Source organism: Elephantulus edwardii, unplaced genomic scaffold (genome assembly GCF_000299155.1).
Source record: "Elephantulus edwardii isolate Elephantulus edwardi_28Jun2011 unplaced genomic scaffold, EleEdw1.0 scaffold00080, whole genome shotgun sequence".
NCBI lineage: Eukaryota > Metazoa > Chordata > Mammalia > Macroscelidea > Macroscelididae > Elephantulus > Elephantulus edwardii.
Genome location: NW_006399830.1, coordinates 6,328,849 through 6,344,800, shown reverse-complemented (window position 1 = coordinate 6,344,800; position 15,952 = coordinate 6,328,849). Strand labels below are relative to the sequence as shown.

General features: G+C 47.0%; 2 protein-coding genes across 2 annotated transcripts in view; both read right to left on the bottom strand.

Annotated features, from left to right (window-relative positions):
• Positions 1 to 12,467, bottom strand: part of SUMF2 (sulfatase modifying factor 2) — a 14,778-nt gene extending 2,311 nt beyond the window's left edge. The window contains exons 1-6 of the mRNA XM_006889646.1: positions 12,441 to 12,467; positions 10,644 to 10,846; positions 7,615 to 7,729; positions 7,000 to 7,044; positions 5,570 to 5,720; positions 4,278 to 4,333 (exon numbers count right to left, since the gene is read on the bottom strand). Coding sequence (XP_006889708.1) covers positions 4,278 to 4,333; positions 5,570 to 5,720; positions 7,000 to 7,044; positions 7,615 to 7,729; positions 10,644 to 10,846; positions 12,441 to 12,467 — 597 coding nt within the window. The remainder of the gene's footprint in view (positions 1 to 4,277; positions 4,334 to 5,569; positions 5,721 to 6,999; positions 7,045 to 7,614; positions 7,730 to 10,643; positions 10,847 to 12,440) is intronic.
• A 1,199-nt stretch (positions 12,468 to 13,666) lies between these two features.
• CCT6A (chaperonin containing TCP1, subunit 6A (zeta 1)) overlaps positions 13,667 to 15,952 on the bottom strand; it is a 10,638-nt gene continuing 8,352 nt past the window's right edge. The window contains exons 11-14 of the mRNA XM_006889772.1: positions 15,819 to 15,952; positions 14,697 to 14,799; positions 13,986 to 14,058; positions 13,667 to 13,739 (exon numbers count right to left, since the gene is read on the bottom strand). Coding sequence (XP_006889834.1) covers positions 13,667 to 13,739; positions 13,986 to 14,058; positions 14,697 to 14,799; positions 15,819 to 15,952 — 383 coding nt within the window. The remainder of the gene's footprint in view (positions 13,740 to 13,985; positions 14,059 to 14,696; positions 14,800 to 15,818) is intronic.

The following is a 15,952-nucleotide window of genomic DNA, read 5'->3' as shown; positions in this document are numbered from 1 at the left end:
CATTGTTGCACTTTTCTCCTCCCTGTCACCTCCCCCTTCCAACCACTTCCCCCCTCTCCCATCTCCCCCCCCACCATCACCTTCTGCCTTGCTCTCCAACCCGTCATCACTACTGTCCTGCACGCATCCCCTCAGATCTGACTCTATCTCCTCCTCCTCCTCACCAGCTTCTTGGACAAGTAGCCTGTATTTGCTGATCTAATTTGTTCAACCTGATCCTTGTTACTAAAGTCCCATCTCAGCTGTCATGGCTCTGAAGGCTGTTCTCGTGTGGGGGCCATGAAGGGTGAGTGACAGACAGGCCTGTTATTTACTTGACACCACTGTCTGCAAGGCACTGCCAAGTCTGCCCTGCAGAGCTCTTCCCATTCAACCCTTGCAACATGAGGGAGGTATTTTCTCTGTTCTCCCCTGAAGTCGTCTTGAAACCAAGACCAACACTCAGCCCAAAAGTCGACCCGAGCATTGTGCTCTTTTAAGAACTCTTCGTATGAGATCAAGGTGCCAAAGGCAGCTCCACAGAAGCGTAGTAAGAAGTGGGTTTATGTTCATGAGGAAGGAGGGGGTGGAGAAAGGCTCCACAACGAAGAATATCGTCATCGTGAGTGAACTGGACATGAACTCTGGATGTTCAGCTACGTATACTCTGAACAACAGCAAAAAAGTTAACTCCTTTACCTAAGACCAATCAATAAATGAGGGAGACATCTGTTGTCAAAGCTCAGATTTTGGGAGCTCTGGTGGCCTAGTGGCAAGATGCTGCACTGCAATCCCAGAGGTACGCAGTTCAAATCCACCAGATGCTCTGCTGGAGAAGGAGGGGGCAATCTCCTCTCCTGTACCAGTCAGATCTGACGGTACACGTAAAAATAATACAATAAAAATAAAAAAAAAAAAGAAGCTCAGATTTTGAGCTGAGACCATCTTAAGGGTGAGTAGTTTTCTTGGGGCCTCTCTCCAGAGTCCTACTGGTACCTCAAGGTTTCTTGTGAAACCTAGTCTTGTTCATTCACCCGACAACCTCCTTGAAGGTGGCCTTTTGGCCTGTGACATCTGCTGCTAATTCTCAGCCCACCTCTCTGACCTCCACCCAAAGCCCTGGACTCAGGCAAACTCACTTCCAGTCAACTCCAACTCCTGGTGACTCACTCCGTTTCTGAGACTGAGAAAAAAGGGCGTAGATTGCTGTCCCCAGTGGAGGCGCTGGTGGATTCGAACCAGCAGGGAAGTGTGGTCTTTTGGTCAGCTACACCATTATAGACTATGCCACCAGAGCTCCTGCCTCAAGCTGTGCTGATGTTGTTGTTGGGTACCATCTAGCTGACCATCTAGCCCCAAAGGGTCAAGCCTCAAGCCTATCATTACACTCACTGTGTCAATCCATCTTGTTGAGGGTCTTTCTGACCTGAGCCCTTTCCCCGCGTGATGTCTTTCTCTAAGGCCCCTCCTAGCTGCATGCTTGGACTGAGGAGCTCTAGAGACACGGTGTAGGAGTGGCACTGCCCAGTCAAAGGCAGGCAGTTCAAATTCACTAGCTGCCCTCAGGACAAAGATGAGTAATCTCCTATGATTTCCAGCCTCTGGACTCTCCTGAAGGGTCAGCTATGGGTCAGTTCTGACCCAACAGCAATGGGAGAACCTTCAGCTGAGCTATTTCAGAACCAACAGAGAGCTAGCCCTCTTCCCTCTCATCCCGGCACATTGATGCTCGAGGCCGCCGCTCTTCTGTCTCCCACCTGCGGCTGATTATTAGCCTTGTGTCCAGCTCAGCCATGTGGACATCACCAAAGGACGCCACTTCTGCTTAATTCCAGCGCTGGGAATTCTCAGGGCTGGTCCACAGCCTCTAATGCAGAAGCTCCTACCCCCAGTATTAACCCCCTGCATCTGGCCTGTGTAACTGGGCCACACTGAGACTGTGGTTAGAAACCTCCTGGGTTACAGGACATTATCTCTAGAAACAAACACTGAGCTACTAGTGGACAGAGGCTGACAGGCAAAACAAACAGATACACTGGTAAGGGAGACTGAGCGCACGACCCTACAGCCATTCAGATGGTATTTCTATACATGGTGTATCAGTCCTGAGCAGGGAACTGCAGCAGCTGGACCACAGGAAGAATACACACACACACACACACACACACACGACCCTACAGCCATTCAGGTGGTATTTCTATACATGGTGTATCAGTCCTGAGCAGGGAACTGCAGCAGCTGGACCACAGGAAGAACATGGCATCAGAAGAAAACACACACACACACACACACACACACACACCCACACCCCTGTCTCGAAGGAGGTACAACCGGAGTGCCCCCTAGAGGCAAGCACGGGGAAAGCCGGTGAATCTACTTGGGACGCACTTGCAGGAGGAACCAGTCCTTGGGGAGATACCACGGTAAGGAAGACAGAGGGTCAGCGAAATAGAGACATCCCTGGACCAGGTGGTCTGACACGGCGACTACTACACTGGGCGTAACTGCTCACAGGACAGGGCAAGGCTCAGAGCTGATGTTCACCGGGTCACTACAAGGCACAGTCTGCTCACCAGCCCCTAAAAGTAGTAACAGTTTTCTAGCTTAGCTAGAAAGAAACAAAAGCTACCAAGGCTCTGGGTAACACTGCCAACAGCAACTGAGGATGGGCAACTCAGAGAGAGAAAACGGGACTGGCTGGACCACGTCAAGAACGGACTCACCGGCAGTGAACTACACGGCAGAAGCTGTTGACATGGTATTTATTCTGGTGGATATATTCTCAACAATAACATAAATAAAGTTAAGGGGGGGGGGAAATCAAAGCTCTCAGAATGCACACAGAGACCAGTTTGCCAATGTTCAATTAAGCACTATCTGCAACAGCCTAAAAATGAAAACAGAAATGTCCGTGGAAAGTGAGTCGGTTAACAACATGCAGAACGTACAGCCACTTCAACGCAGCCACAAAGAACAGAACAGTTCTGATAGCACAACATGGGAGAAACTAGACAATATTGCGTGACTGACGTCAGTCAGACACCAGAGAACAGGACTTTCTATCCATTCACTTAGTAAAGAGCAAAGAGATCCATTTAAAGACCAAGGTGTGTTTGACACACGCCATGAATTTTCAATCGCTTCCTACGCATCTGAAAGTTGGCCAGTGAATAAAGAAGTCCAGAGAAGAATTGGTAACTTTGAGCTGTGATGCTGGAGAAGAGTGCTGAATTTCCCACGAGCTGCCAAAAAAACAAACACATCTGTCTGGGAGGAAATATAACCAGGATGCTTCTTAGAGGGAAGGATGGGGAAGCTTTGTCTTACGTACTTTGGGCTTGTTGTCAGGAAGGAATCATCTTTGGAAAATGGCACCACGGTGGGAAAACTAGAGGGTCAGTGAAATAGGGGAAGACCCTCAACAAGGTGGACTGACACGGTGACTCCAACAATGGGCCAAGCATGGTGGAGACTGACGCCTGGGCAGTCAGGGCCAAGTCCAGATCTGCTGTTGCAGGGCATCAGCCTGAGGGCCCCGACCAGTAACAGGAACAAGTGACACAACAAGTAGGCAAAGAGACAGAGACTTATTAGTGGTCGCCAGGGCAGGCGGGTGGGAGGGGAGAGAGTCCTTGCTCAGAGGGCAGTGATGGTGGGGAGGACCGAGGGAAAGGCTGCTGGGGACAGTCGCACAGTGTGACGAGCAGCCTCACTGAGTAACTGTCACTGAACAGGTAAAAGCTGCTGAACCGGCAAATGTTCTGTTGGATAAATTTTCACTAAAATGGTATAAAACAAAGCAGCTCTGTTGGCTCCCCACTGCCGATGGGGTAAAATCTAAACCGCTTTGTCTTCGACGAGCTGGCCCCGACTCACTCTCTCTGTGCCTTCCACTCTCTGCTTGCAGCCAGCTGCCTTGCATTCCAGCCCCTCTGAACAGTACTGGGCACATGCTGAGGCCTTTCCCTCCGTTAACTCCCTTGGCAAACTCCTACTCAATCAGCTCAAATGTCACCTTCTCTGTGCTGTCTGGTCCGGTACCCTCAGGTTGTGTTACTACAGAGCAGCAAAGCACTGGCCTTACAGGCTGACGAGGGATCAGCTCTGCTGGCAACCAACCCACTGCTGCCCAGTCGATCCTAGTTCATGGCAACCCTCTTCCCTGAGTCTCAAACAGGAGGAGACTGCCGAGTCTTTGATCTGAACTGCTGACCATTTCGCCCCCAGGGCTCTCTGCTAGAACACAAAGCCCTCTGAATCCCAGCCGACAGCCCACACTGATCTAAAGCAGATCTCACCTGCCACAGGTTGGTGCGGTTGGGCAGGAAGTGGTTCCCCCAGGGGTAAAGCTGTCCTGCAGGGAGATAAAGGGACAATAGAGGAAGGAGCAGTGGGCAGTGGGGAGGGAGGGTGGATGGTCAGAGTGGGGGAGGAAAAAGGGTTGATGAGGAGCCAAGAAGAGCAAGATAATTTATACTTTCCTGAAAAGTTCACTAAACATATATAGATAGGTACCACCATTTCTAGAATTAACAGTTTAACTAAAGCATTTTGCCCTGATTTTAATCCACAACTTTTTAAATGCCACTTTTTTTAAAAATTTTATTATTTCGTGTGTGTGTGTGTGTGTGTGTGTGTGTGTGTGTGTGTGTGTGTACCGTCAAATCAGATCTAACTGGTAGAGGAGGAGACTGTTCCTCCTTCTCCAGCAGAGCATCTGGTGGATTTGAACCATGCACCTCTGGGACTGTAGTACACCTTCTTGCCACTAGGCCACCAGAGCTCGCCCGCTTACTATTTTTTTAAAAAAATTTCTATTTTCTGTGTGTCCCCTTCACTCTCTGAACTGCCTGAGAGGTCCCCACACCCACCCTCGACTCTCCACTGTATGGGGTTCCTCCACACCCACTCCTTCACTCTGTACATCTGGGGTCTCCCCACGCTCACCTTCACTCTCCGAACTACCTCTGGTTACCTCCACACACCTCCTCCATCCCCTCTACCACACCTGAGGTCTCTCCATGCCCACCCTCCGCCCTTTCAACTACATCAGGGCCCCTCCACACACCTTCCACATTCTGAATGACACGAGGGGTCCCTCCACACACACCCTCCATCCTCTGTACCACATTCGGGTTCTTCCCTTTACCCTCCACTCTCTGAACAACGTGAAGGGGACTCTTCATGGCCACCCCTTCATCCAGAGTCCAGTCCCTGACGGTGCTCAAGAAATGCCACTTGTGTGGTTCCTGGGCAGTCAAGTCTGTATAAACTGGTTTCTGGCCCCCAGTGAGATCAGTACAGAAACGGAGCATGAGCAGAGGAACCTATCCCAGTCACATGTGTCTGAGGAATCTACCCCAGTGGAGGCTGGGACCTGGCACAATTTTACATCTGCAGTTTCCTCCTATTTCTCCCCTTGTTAGTTTTTACTGCACTTTTCAGAATTCTGGGTCCTGAGACAAAGAAGTGCAAAACCAAGAAATGACGGTTCACAAGCAGGTAAGCGGCACTGCTCTGGGATGCAGGGACCCTTCCCACCCTGGGCGGCCCCGCTGCGGAGGGCATCTTTTGAGGAATGCATGCATACCCTTCAGGCCCCCTCGAGCAGCAAACTCCCACTCCTCCTCGGTAGGCAGCCGCTTCCCCCGCCACGCACAGTAGGCACGCGCATCATTCCAGCTGACATGTAACACAGGAAGCTCCAGTTTCTCTCGGATGCCTGAGCCGGGACCTGCAGGCTGACAGAGCAGGGAAGTCAGACTGCCCTTGACTGGGCTCCAGGATGCTCCTGGGAAAGTCTCAGCTTGGGGAGCCTGAGCTCAGCACATACCACGAGGGGGAGCAAGAGAGTCAAGAGAGAGCACCAGGAGTGGCCCTGGGCCAGGAGACCCTTACCTGAGAGTGAAGGCAGGTGGGAGGTGGGCAGAGGAAAAGGAGTAAGCCAAAAGACCCCACTGCCATGTGTCAAGGTGATTCTGACCCAAGAGAACAGGACAGAGTTCCCAAGATGGTTTCAAGGTGTAAACACGGGGGTTGTTGTTAGGTGCCTGTCAAATCAAGTACGACTCGAAATGACGCTACGATGAGCCAACATGAACCCTATGCTACCCTGTGCCATCTCACCATCTCTGACCCATTAAAACCCAGTGCTGAAGTCACCACGTCAGTTCATCTTGTTGGGGGTCTTCCCCTCCTTCGCTGACCCTCCGTTTTTCCTTTCTAAGGAATAGCCTCGCCTAGCTACAGGTTCAAAGGACGGAAGGTGAAGCCTCACCATCTTTGCCTCCAAGGAGCACTCCGGCTGCACTTTCTCCAAGAGCTCCCTGTCCTCCCGGCAGTGTACGGGATACGCAGCACTCTTCTCCAACACTCCAGCTCTACAACTTCCATTGTCCTTATTTACTGTCCTGCTCTCTGACGCACAGCACGCGACTGAGAAGACCACGACCTGGGTTAGGCACACCTTAATCTTGCTCAATGCAATGTCTCCTGATTTCCTGACTGCTGGTAACAATGGGATCAACTGCTGATGCAAGAAAGATGAAATCACTGACAGGGTCAACCCTTACTCCATCTATCATAATGTGGTGACTGTTGTTCCTGTGGTGAGACCTTTGTTTTCTTGATGTTGAGAAATAACCCACACTGAAAGCTGTAGTCCTAGATCTTCTGCAGCAAGCCTTTCATAGCCTCCTCACTCTCAGCAACCAAAGTTGTGTCTTCTGCATAAGGCAGGGTGTAGATGAGTCTTCCTCCAATTCTGATACCACATCCTTCTTCATAGAGTTCAGCTTTACAAACTCTCCAAGGGAGTGGCTGGTGGGTTTGAACTGCCAACTTTTCAACTGGCAGCCTAGTGCTTTAACCAGTGTGCCATGAGAGCTCTGAGAAAGATTAAGGGCAGAGGAGAGAGGATTGTTCACTCTTTTCCACGCGGACGCTTTAGTGGGTAAAGGGTTTAGGGAAGCTAGTGAGTGTCCAAAGGTTAGAAATTGTGATATAGGAACAAACTCTTACCTGCCGCCAAAATGCCTTTTCCACAGGAAGCCACCAGAGGAGAGGCTGTAGAAGAAAAGGTTGACAGTAAGGTGTTGGGCTAGCAAGGCTACCTACTGGAAAGCAGGAGACAGGAAGTAGATGGTCCCTGTGAGGCCGTGGCAGAAATCTTTACCATGATGTCTCACCACCCTGGGGGAGGCTGTCAGGACGTTCTCTTGCCAGGTCAACCTGAACATCATATGATCTGATCTTATCAGCAGACTCTTTATCAGGGCTCATTCCCTGAGAGTACATGGTTACTTCAGGAGGTTTGGTGTGATTAGAGTGTGTTATGTGTAGGGCTGGTAACCAAAAGGTCAGTGGTTCAAATCCACAAGCAGCTCTGCAGAACAAAGATGAAACAGCCTATTTTTATAAAGATTTACAGCCTCAAGAACCCTATGGAGCAGTTCTCCGCCCCGCAGGTAGCCGTGGGCTGAAATGGACCCCATGATATTGGGCTTTTCTTTGTTCAGTTTGCAAGTTCACTTGACTCTTCTTCTGAGTGGGGTTTCTCTTCCCAGCTTCCGGCTCTGGCTCCCCAGCTCAGGATGCTCACTCCCGCCTCTCAGCAGGAAGCCCAGGTTCTCGCACCTTCATCTGACCAGTGGCTTTTTCCTTCAGCTCATTGGAGACAAAGTCCTCGAAGACAAAGCTCCACCCGAACGACTCGGCCTCTGTCCGGTACTTGTTGGCCCTGACAAACTCCCTGGAAGAGAAGGGTCACCCACTTAGGGACAGGCCCCCCACCCCTTCTGCTCTGAAGACCTCATGTGTTTTTTTGGGGGGGAGGGGAACTTTTGATTATGATTTGGCTCAAAGTTTATAGAGCAAGTTAGGTTTTCATTCAGGAATTTATAGACATTTTGTTTCATGAAGGGCTGCAGACCTCTCAGTGTCACAACACTCTTCCCACTCCCTCCCTGGGTTCCCCATTTCCACTTGGCCCTTCTTTCTTGCCCCATCCTGCCACGTGAACTTTCTTTTCTGGCAAATGCTGCCCTTTCAAAGATTGAAGTTGTCAACAATTTCCAGCTTACTTGGATCCACAATCAACACCCATGAGAACAGCAATCAAGAAATTAAAAAAACAAAAACAAACAGCTGTTACATTGGGGAAATCTGCTGCCAATGACCTGGTTCAAGTGCTAAAGAGCAAGGATGTCAGTTTATAGACTAAGGTGCACTTGCTCCCAGCCATGGTACTTTCAACTGCTTCACCTGCATCGGAATAATATAAGGATTTTATAATAATACAGTAATGAAGACTAAGAAGAATTGATGCCTTTTTATGTGAGTGCATAAAAAGGAATCGTGTGACTGGCAAAATGTACTGACTATCCCATGGACCGCCAAAACGAACACATTTTCTTGGAGGAAGTGCAATCAGGGTGCTACTTAACAAGGAGAGTGAAACTCTGTCTTACATACTTTGGGCATGTTGTCAGGAGGAACAAATCTGTGGAGAAAGGATGGAAAAAGCCAGCAAAAGATACGAACATCCTCAACGAAATGGACTGACACAGTGACTGCAACAATGGGCCTGAGCGCGGTGCCGATCTTGATGATACAGGATGGGTAGGCTCTGCTTTGCGGATCACCGGGGCCCTGTGAGCTGCAGCCGAGGTGACCACACCCAACCAAACACCATGGTCGGTTTTTCTGAGGAGCAGCACGTTCCTGACAATTATCACTGTACACTTTTTTTTTTTTAATTCTCACCACTTTATTGATAGGCAAAATGATAATTGATGGAGAAAAAAATGAAAGTGTCAATAGCTTCATCTTACTTGGATATCCAATCAGTACATGTGGTACCAGCAGTCAGGGGACAAGGAGACATAATGCGCTGGGAAAGTCTGCAGTCAGAGACCTCTCTAAATTGCTGAGGAGCAATGATGTTAGTTAGGTCTTTTCAATCACTTGCTATGCTTCTGAGAGCATGCTTGGACGTATGGATAATCACAAAAGCGTTAATAGCTTGAGGAGTAGGGAGTCATAATGCCTCTGATTTATTGACTTGGCTCCATATGAAGGCTAAGGCTGAATGAAAGGAACAGATCAGTCTGGACCACAGGAAGAAGTGCAGACTCCATTTAGTAGATTGTTCATCTCCACTGTACGCTTTTCAAGCCTGACTATGGTTTGGCCGAGTGTCGACCAGTTCCAGGCTAGAAGGGTGTGCAAGGGCCTCAGTCTTACGGCTTTCAAATCTCACTTGCTGGGGAGCTCTGGTGGCTTAGTGGTTAAGAAGCAGTGCTGCAACCCCAAAGGCACACGCTTCAAATCCGCCAGCTGCTTCGGGGGGAGAAGGATGGGTAGTCTCCTTATGCGCAATTTACTGCCTCCAAGATCCCACTGGAAGGTCGGCTATGAGTCGGTTCTAACTGGGCAGCACACGACAACAACGACATATGCTTGTCCTGTACATCAGACCTGGCGTAGGCTCCAGGGATTTCGTCGTAGCCCGAGCAGATTATCTTTTAAACTAAGACATAATTCACATTTTTAACCAAGGTCGTCAACTTTTCATGCAAAATTGTGAATGGATGGACTTTTGGTGCATATCAAGCCACAGAAAAAGAATATTTAAAAACCTTTTTTGGGGTTGTCCTACCTAAAGTTTCTAAATAAACATCGTTTATGCATCAGTTTACTTTCAAATAATATTGTACAATTTCACTATTATGGAAAAGTCTTATAACAGTATGCTTCCAATTTCTCCTACCCATATTTTGTGCTGTACTATTGATTTTACTTTTTCATGTGCTAACCTTGTTGTTGTTACTGTTGTTAAGTGTCGTTGAGTCATATGCGACTCATAGCAACCCTATAAACCTTAATATAAAATATTATAAATTTTGTATTTAAATAATCAACTATGCAGCAATAAAAATGAAGAAAACTTTCTCTTAATATTTACCTTTTTAAAAAAAATATATGTATGTCTTTTGTCTATATGTATAATACTTCAGAGATATTGCAGGTTTGGTAACAGACCAGCGCAATAAAGCAAGTCCTGAAAATATTCTGGGTTCCCAGAGCACATAAAAACGATGTTTACCCTAGTCTATAGTCTATTAAAGGGGCCCTGGTGATACGATGCAGTGGTTAAAGAACACAGCTGCAAACAGAAAGGTCAGGTGTTTGAACCCTAGCTGTCCTGAGTTAGAAAGATGGGGTGGTCTGTCTGAGTCTGTAAAGATCTGCAGCCTGGAAACCCTAAGTTTTAGTTCTACCTGGTCCTGTAGGATCACTGTAAGCTGGAACTGATGACACTGACTTTGCCATCTATTAAATGTGCATGATGGCAATGTTTTAAATATTGTGAAAATGATCAAAATGTGGCACAAGGATGGAAAATGAGCACATGCTCCCTGAAATATGGCATCAACAGACATGGTCAGTGCAAGGCTGCCACAAGCCTTCAATTTAGAAAACACAGTGTCTGTGAGGAGCAGGAACACAAGGTCTCTCTGTAATTCATCATAAACAGTAGTACCTCACGCAGAGTGTGTAAGTTGTCGAACTGCTCACCGCTCAGTTAGCAGTCAGGACCTTAACCACTGCACCACCACGGCCAGAGAGCAGTAGGTTTATGTCTGGAGAAACTTCCGATATACCTGAAGTCTTTGTTGGTGACGGGAAATATGTCAATGGCAAACGGTTCTACTGTCACCTCCCGCACGGGCCCTTCACCGTCTCTGCCATCTGGAGAATTTGTTCCCATCTGAAACCTCCCACCAGGCAGCTGGACCATGCCGGGAACCTCTCCATTCCCTGCAAAGAGAAAGGAATCAGCAACGCCTGAGGACAAAGCAAGTGCCTGTTTACCAAAACACGTGCATGTCTCAAGGCAGGAGAAAAAGACCTTATGAAAACTGCCCCGATAAATCCTGATTAAATGCCAATTTGCTGAGTGAATTTAGGCACATGACTTTATCTAAGTCTCAACATCTTTGCTTGTAAACTGGAAATAACATCTAACTCTATCCTTGATAGCAGCTGAATGAAATAAGATGTGTGAGCCATCTGGCACATGGAAAGTTATCACCAAATGTCTCTTTTCTCTTTATTCCTCTACATAGCAATGCACTGTCCCTTTGTAAATGCAAACATTACAGCTGAAACCCATCTAGCACTTCTCTGTGGTACTTCTGGCCATTTTGTTTCTCCAGCCTCCCTCCTCTCTGCTAGCCGAATTTGCATCAATTCTACTACTAAATTTTTTCAATTCTTATTTTTTACTATTACTCAATTTTTACTCATAATGCACCCACATAAATAATCAGGTATGTGTATATCATGCACAGTGCACACAGGAAACTAAAATGCTAGGAGTTCTAAAGGTGTAAGGTGTAGTATGTCTCAAAAAGATACAGTGTATGTTCCAGAAATGCAGGTTCTACAATTATTTTGCTTGTATCCTTGGCACCTAGCTCAAGCGCACTCAACTGAGATTTCTTTCTATCTTTTTTTTTTCATTTTTTTTAACTGAGATTTACACTTATTCTTTTGTCTCAGATATTCATAGAATTAAAAGGATCAAGCACTTTAACAGAAGAAAGGAAAACACTGGTTAGCAAGAGACAAAACTAGGTAAAAGTCTATTGACTTCCTGATTCATGCTTTTCTCAATACTCCACATTTATTCTTGAGTACTATGTATTATTATTTTACTGTGCTGTGTTTAAATGTAAGGATGTTTAAGTTCTATTAAGATCTTCCAAGGCAGACCAGGTTTTTGATGTCCCTCAAAGACCTTCCCCTCTTACTCTAATACTCGTGATCAACAATAGATTGTGAGGAAAAAACAAGCCCAATGGGAGAAATTTCAAAGTACAAAAAAAAAAAGGAGAAACTGTCTAGCCAACAAAATGTATAGACTTTATTTTTATTCTAATTCAGCAACTTATATTTTCTAGCATGTAATAAAGTAAACCTGGACACTGGTTGTTAATATTTCAGGTGGGAAAACGATCATTATTTTTCAGGCCTTTGTTTTGTAGCTTTTCAAGCTGTTTTACGAATAAAAGGACATGGTGTCTGGATTCACAGCAAAACGATCATGGGGATTTGGTGGGGGAAGTGGGAGACAAGCAGATAAACAAGACCGGCTGGAACCCGGTAATTAGTAAAGAGGACAGTGGGTATGTGTGGGAGAGGGAGAGCTGCTCTAGCCTTCTCTGCCATTTCTTTACGTCCAGACGAATCCGTCATGAAAACGGAGACGTGGGCGCCGCCCGGCCCCTCCGTCCGCTCCACGCCGCAAGGGGCGCAGCGGCCGCGGGCTGTCGGCTCCAGGCGGAGGGCCACGCACCGTGCCCGGCCGCCTGGGTCAGCCCGCGGGAGGCCACCCGGCCGGTGCACTGACCTGGCTGAAGGCCACTGATGAAGACCAGCAGCAGTGACAGCAGTACTGACAGCAGCGGACGCAGGGAACCCATGCCGGCGCGCGACCCGGAAGCACAAACGCCTGGCAGGAAGCTGTGGGCGGACGCACGATAGCCCCGCCCCGCCCGTAGTACGTCGGCCCCGCCCCCTGACGCGTGCGCACTGCGCCTCTCGGTGCTGCCTGGCACTGAGCGCGGAGGGTGGCACGTGCCTGGACTGTTCACCTGCGGGATGAGCACAGGTGAGGCGCGCTGGCCCAGCCTCCTGGTTACTCCACCCCATCAGGTAACACAGAGGCGGCTTCGATTCTAGAGGAAGTTGTCATGAGCTAGGTCACCCCTCCACTCAGCAATCTGACGTCATCCTGGGTCGTCCGCATGTTTCCAGTGGACCACTCTGCAAGTCCCATCAGGACAAGTGACCACAGACCGCTTAATCCCCTTGACACAGTACCGCGAGCCCGCAGGGGCGCGTCTGTCTTCATGCCTGGGGCGCACACAGCTGGTGAACCGTAAACACAGCCATGTTAGACTGGACACCACCACCGACTGACACAGCTGCTGTGTAAGGACCTTCTGTAAGAGGTGGCGGGCGGCTGCACCCAGGATGAGAGCCTTCACAGGCGGGATTGACACGAGCATGACCAGAGGCATGAAAACACATCCGGATGAAGAGATGGTGACCCGGCTTTATGCTTCTCTTCATCTTGATCCCCCTCCCATTTCACACAGCCTGATGCTACCCCACTCCTCGCCTTAGTTCCACCGATTAGAGCGAAACTCCACTTGGAAGCATTTGACAAAGGTGTGAAAACTCCACTGGGACATTCATTGCATTCAGAAATTTTTACCAATGGAAGACTTTCTTCTTGGGTATTAAAAGGCTCAGTCAGAACTGTCAGATAAAATACAGCTAAAAGAAAGTAATAAGTCATTAAGTTGTTTTTTTAAGTAGTATTTATTAACAAGGTAGATAACATGTTTATCTAATGTCATTTCAGCCACTGAAGCTAAAGGCAAACAACCGACTGAGTGGGGGTAAAGGATTTGCTTTATGTGTATACACTTCAGTGCAATTAGAAAATACTGTAGACTTCAGAATTTAAATAGGTGAATTGACCTCCTATTTGAACATGGGAACAGAAAATTCCTTTAAAACCACTTGAAGCTTGAATAAAAATTCCATTGCTCTTGTCTTAGATTACTCTAGCTTTCATAATTCAGACAAGACAAGCCTGGTACAGATGCACGATTCAGCCTTTGAGGGAAGACATGCCAGCTCGCATGATCTCATCAACCAGGAGGATGTTGCTAGCAATCACAGTGCTGAAAAGAGGAGAGAAAGCACACGGCTCAGAACAGAAACACAAACCCTAATCCAAGACACCTTCTGTCCCACCTAAGCTGTCTGCATTACAGCCATTCCCCTTTCTCCCTCCACACACAAGAGGGCTATACTTTAGGTTTATCATTTGTTTACAGTTTTTTGAATGGTGGGAGAAAGGAGAACAACAATGATTAAAATAGGATATAACCCAAAGGTTATTAAAGTCTGAGCTTTCCCAAACTTACCAGGAGTGAAGCAGCTGTTTCTTTACACAGTAGTTATCCCACACGCCTGCTTCTGCTGCTACCATGGGCTCACCTAGAAAAGTAACCGAGTCCTCTCATCTGAATGTTGTTGTGCTCATTACCAATTACTCATCTACTACTATAGTTCCTTCACACACCCTCGCACATGAAATACTGTCCCATGCCATTTACAAACACTGATATAATGTGCATCACTTGCACAAACCATGGAATTAACTATGGGAATCAAGAGCTCCATGCTGTCCCATTTATTCCAGACCATGATTCTTTTTCCATCTTGGATGAGTGGCTGGCCACTAGTTAATGTTATTTGCTATCCTCAGGCTTTTATGCCCATGAATACTATCACCAAAAGTATTTCTTGATTAAAAGTCCTGATTAAGGGAAGAAACAAACCCTCCCCCCAACAAATCTTTGAAATTACTCAAATGTCTGCTTTTAATTCTGACATCTAGCCAACCTATATTTATACGCCTTATTATTCCAACTTCCAATCTGATACACCTGCAAAGTCATGCTCCAGGATTCTTTTGGCCTCCTGACTGTTGTGTGGCTAACCCAAAGGCAGGTCATTCAAATCCACCAGCTGCTCAGAAGGACAAAGAGGGGCAGTATCTTCCTAATAAACCTGCAGCCCCTGACAACCCAATGGAGAGCCAGTCTGACTCAACACCCGGAAGTTACTGTTACCTGTGTTCAAGTCAACACCCACAAGTTGACCGGATTCTGAATGTTCTGCTTGAATTTTGACTAGTGTTTCCTGAAGGTCAAAACCGGAATTCTGAGCAAGAACCTAAAATAAACAAATTAAGTCACTCAAAAGACATGACTTAAGTCTACAACAAAAGAAATTAAAATGCATGGACCCAAGGCCAAACCACCTTTTACATTCACTTTAGAGAATAAACACCTCTGATCCTACTCAAGTCTTCACTCATAAACTACACATCAAATAAAGCCTGTAAAAGAAAGGACAAGCAAGCAACAATAGCAAAGTTCATTAATACAGCAAATAACAGACATTGAACAGGAAGTGGAGAGACTAGAACTCTCATACTTGCTGGCGGAAATGTAAAATGGTACAATCACTATGGAACATTTCATGCTCCCTCATAAAGTTAAGGATTTAAAGATCATTTTACAGCAAACCCACTAGCAGGTATATACCCCAAAGAAATGAGCTGTTACACAAACAGATTAGCACACACACATGTCAACCACAGCATTATTTAAAACAGTCAAGAGAGGGAAAGTGTCCACCAATCCACTATGGATAAAGTCCATCCACACATGGAAAGGTAAAAGAACTGTGATACATTCACACTACAGAATACTATACAACACTGAAAATAAGATCTCACACAGCACAGCAGAGCATGAATGCATCTAGAGGACATGGTGCTAAGCAAAATAAACCAGCCACAAAAGAACTATTAATGGTATAAAACCACTATTATAAAAAGCTAAAGGTTTACACAGAATCATTCGTGGTTGTTTACTAGGGATGGGAAGAGAGGGAGAGAGGCAAGGGAGTAAAACTAGGTGATCTGGATAAGGAGAAGTACAATACACAGGAGGGGCTGATCAGACACTGCAGTGCCATGAAACACTCTCTATGACTGTTGAATGGAAAATCAATTTGCTCTCTAAACTTTCCTCTTAAAGCCCTTTTCACTGCTATCAGTTTCTCATTCAAAGTATAGAGATATATTTGGACAGCTAAGGATACCTGTTCTATTATCAGGGAGAAAACCACCCGTTTCTCCAAAATCCACATTGAGGTTAAAAAAATGATCATTAAAGGATGTAGACCTTGGGAATAATGAGCAGTGCATCAGCAAACGCCTGGACACCAAGCTGGGCCCTGCCCTTGACAGTGGGCTTATGCTTCATCAGAGCTTCTGCCATCGCCACTTCCACAGCACCAGCCCCTGGGACCACACAGC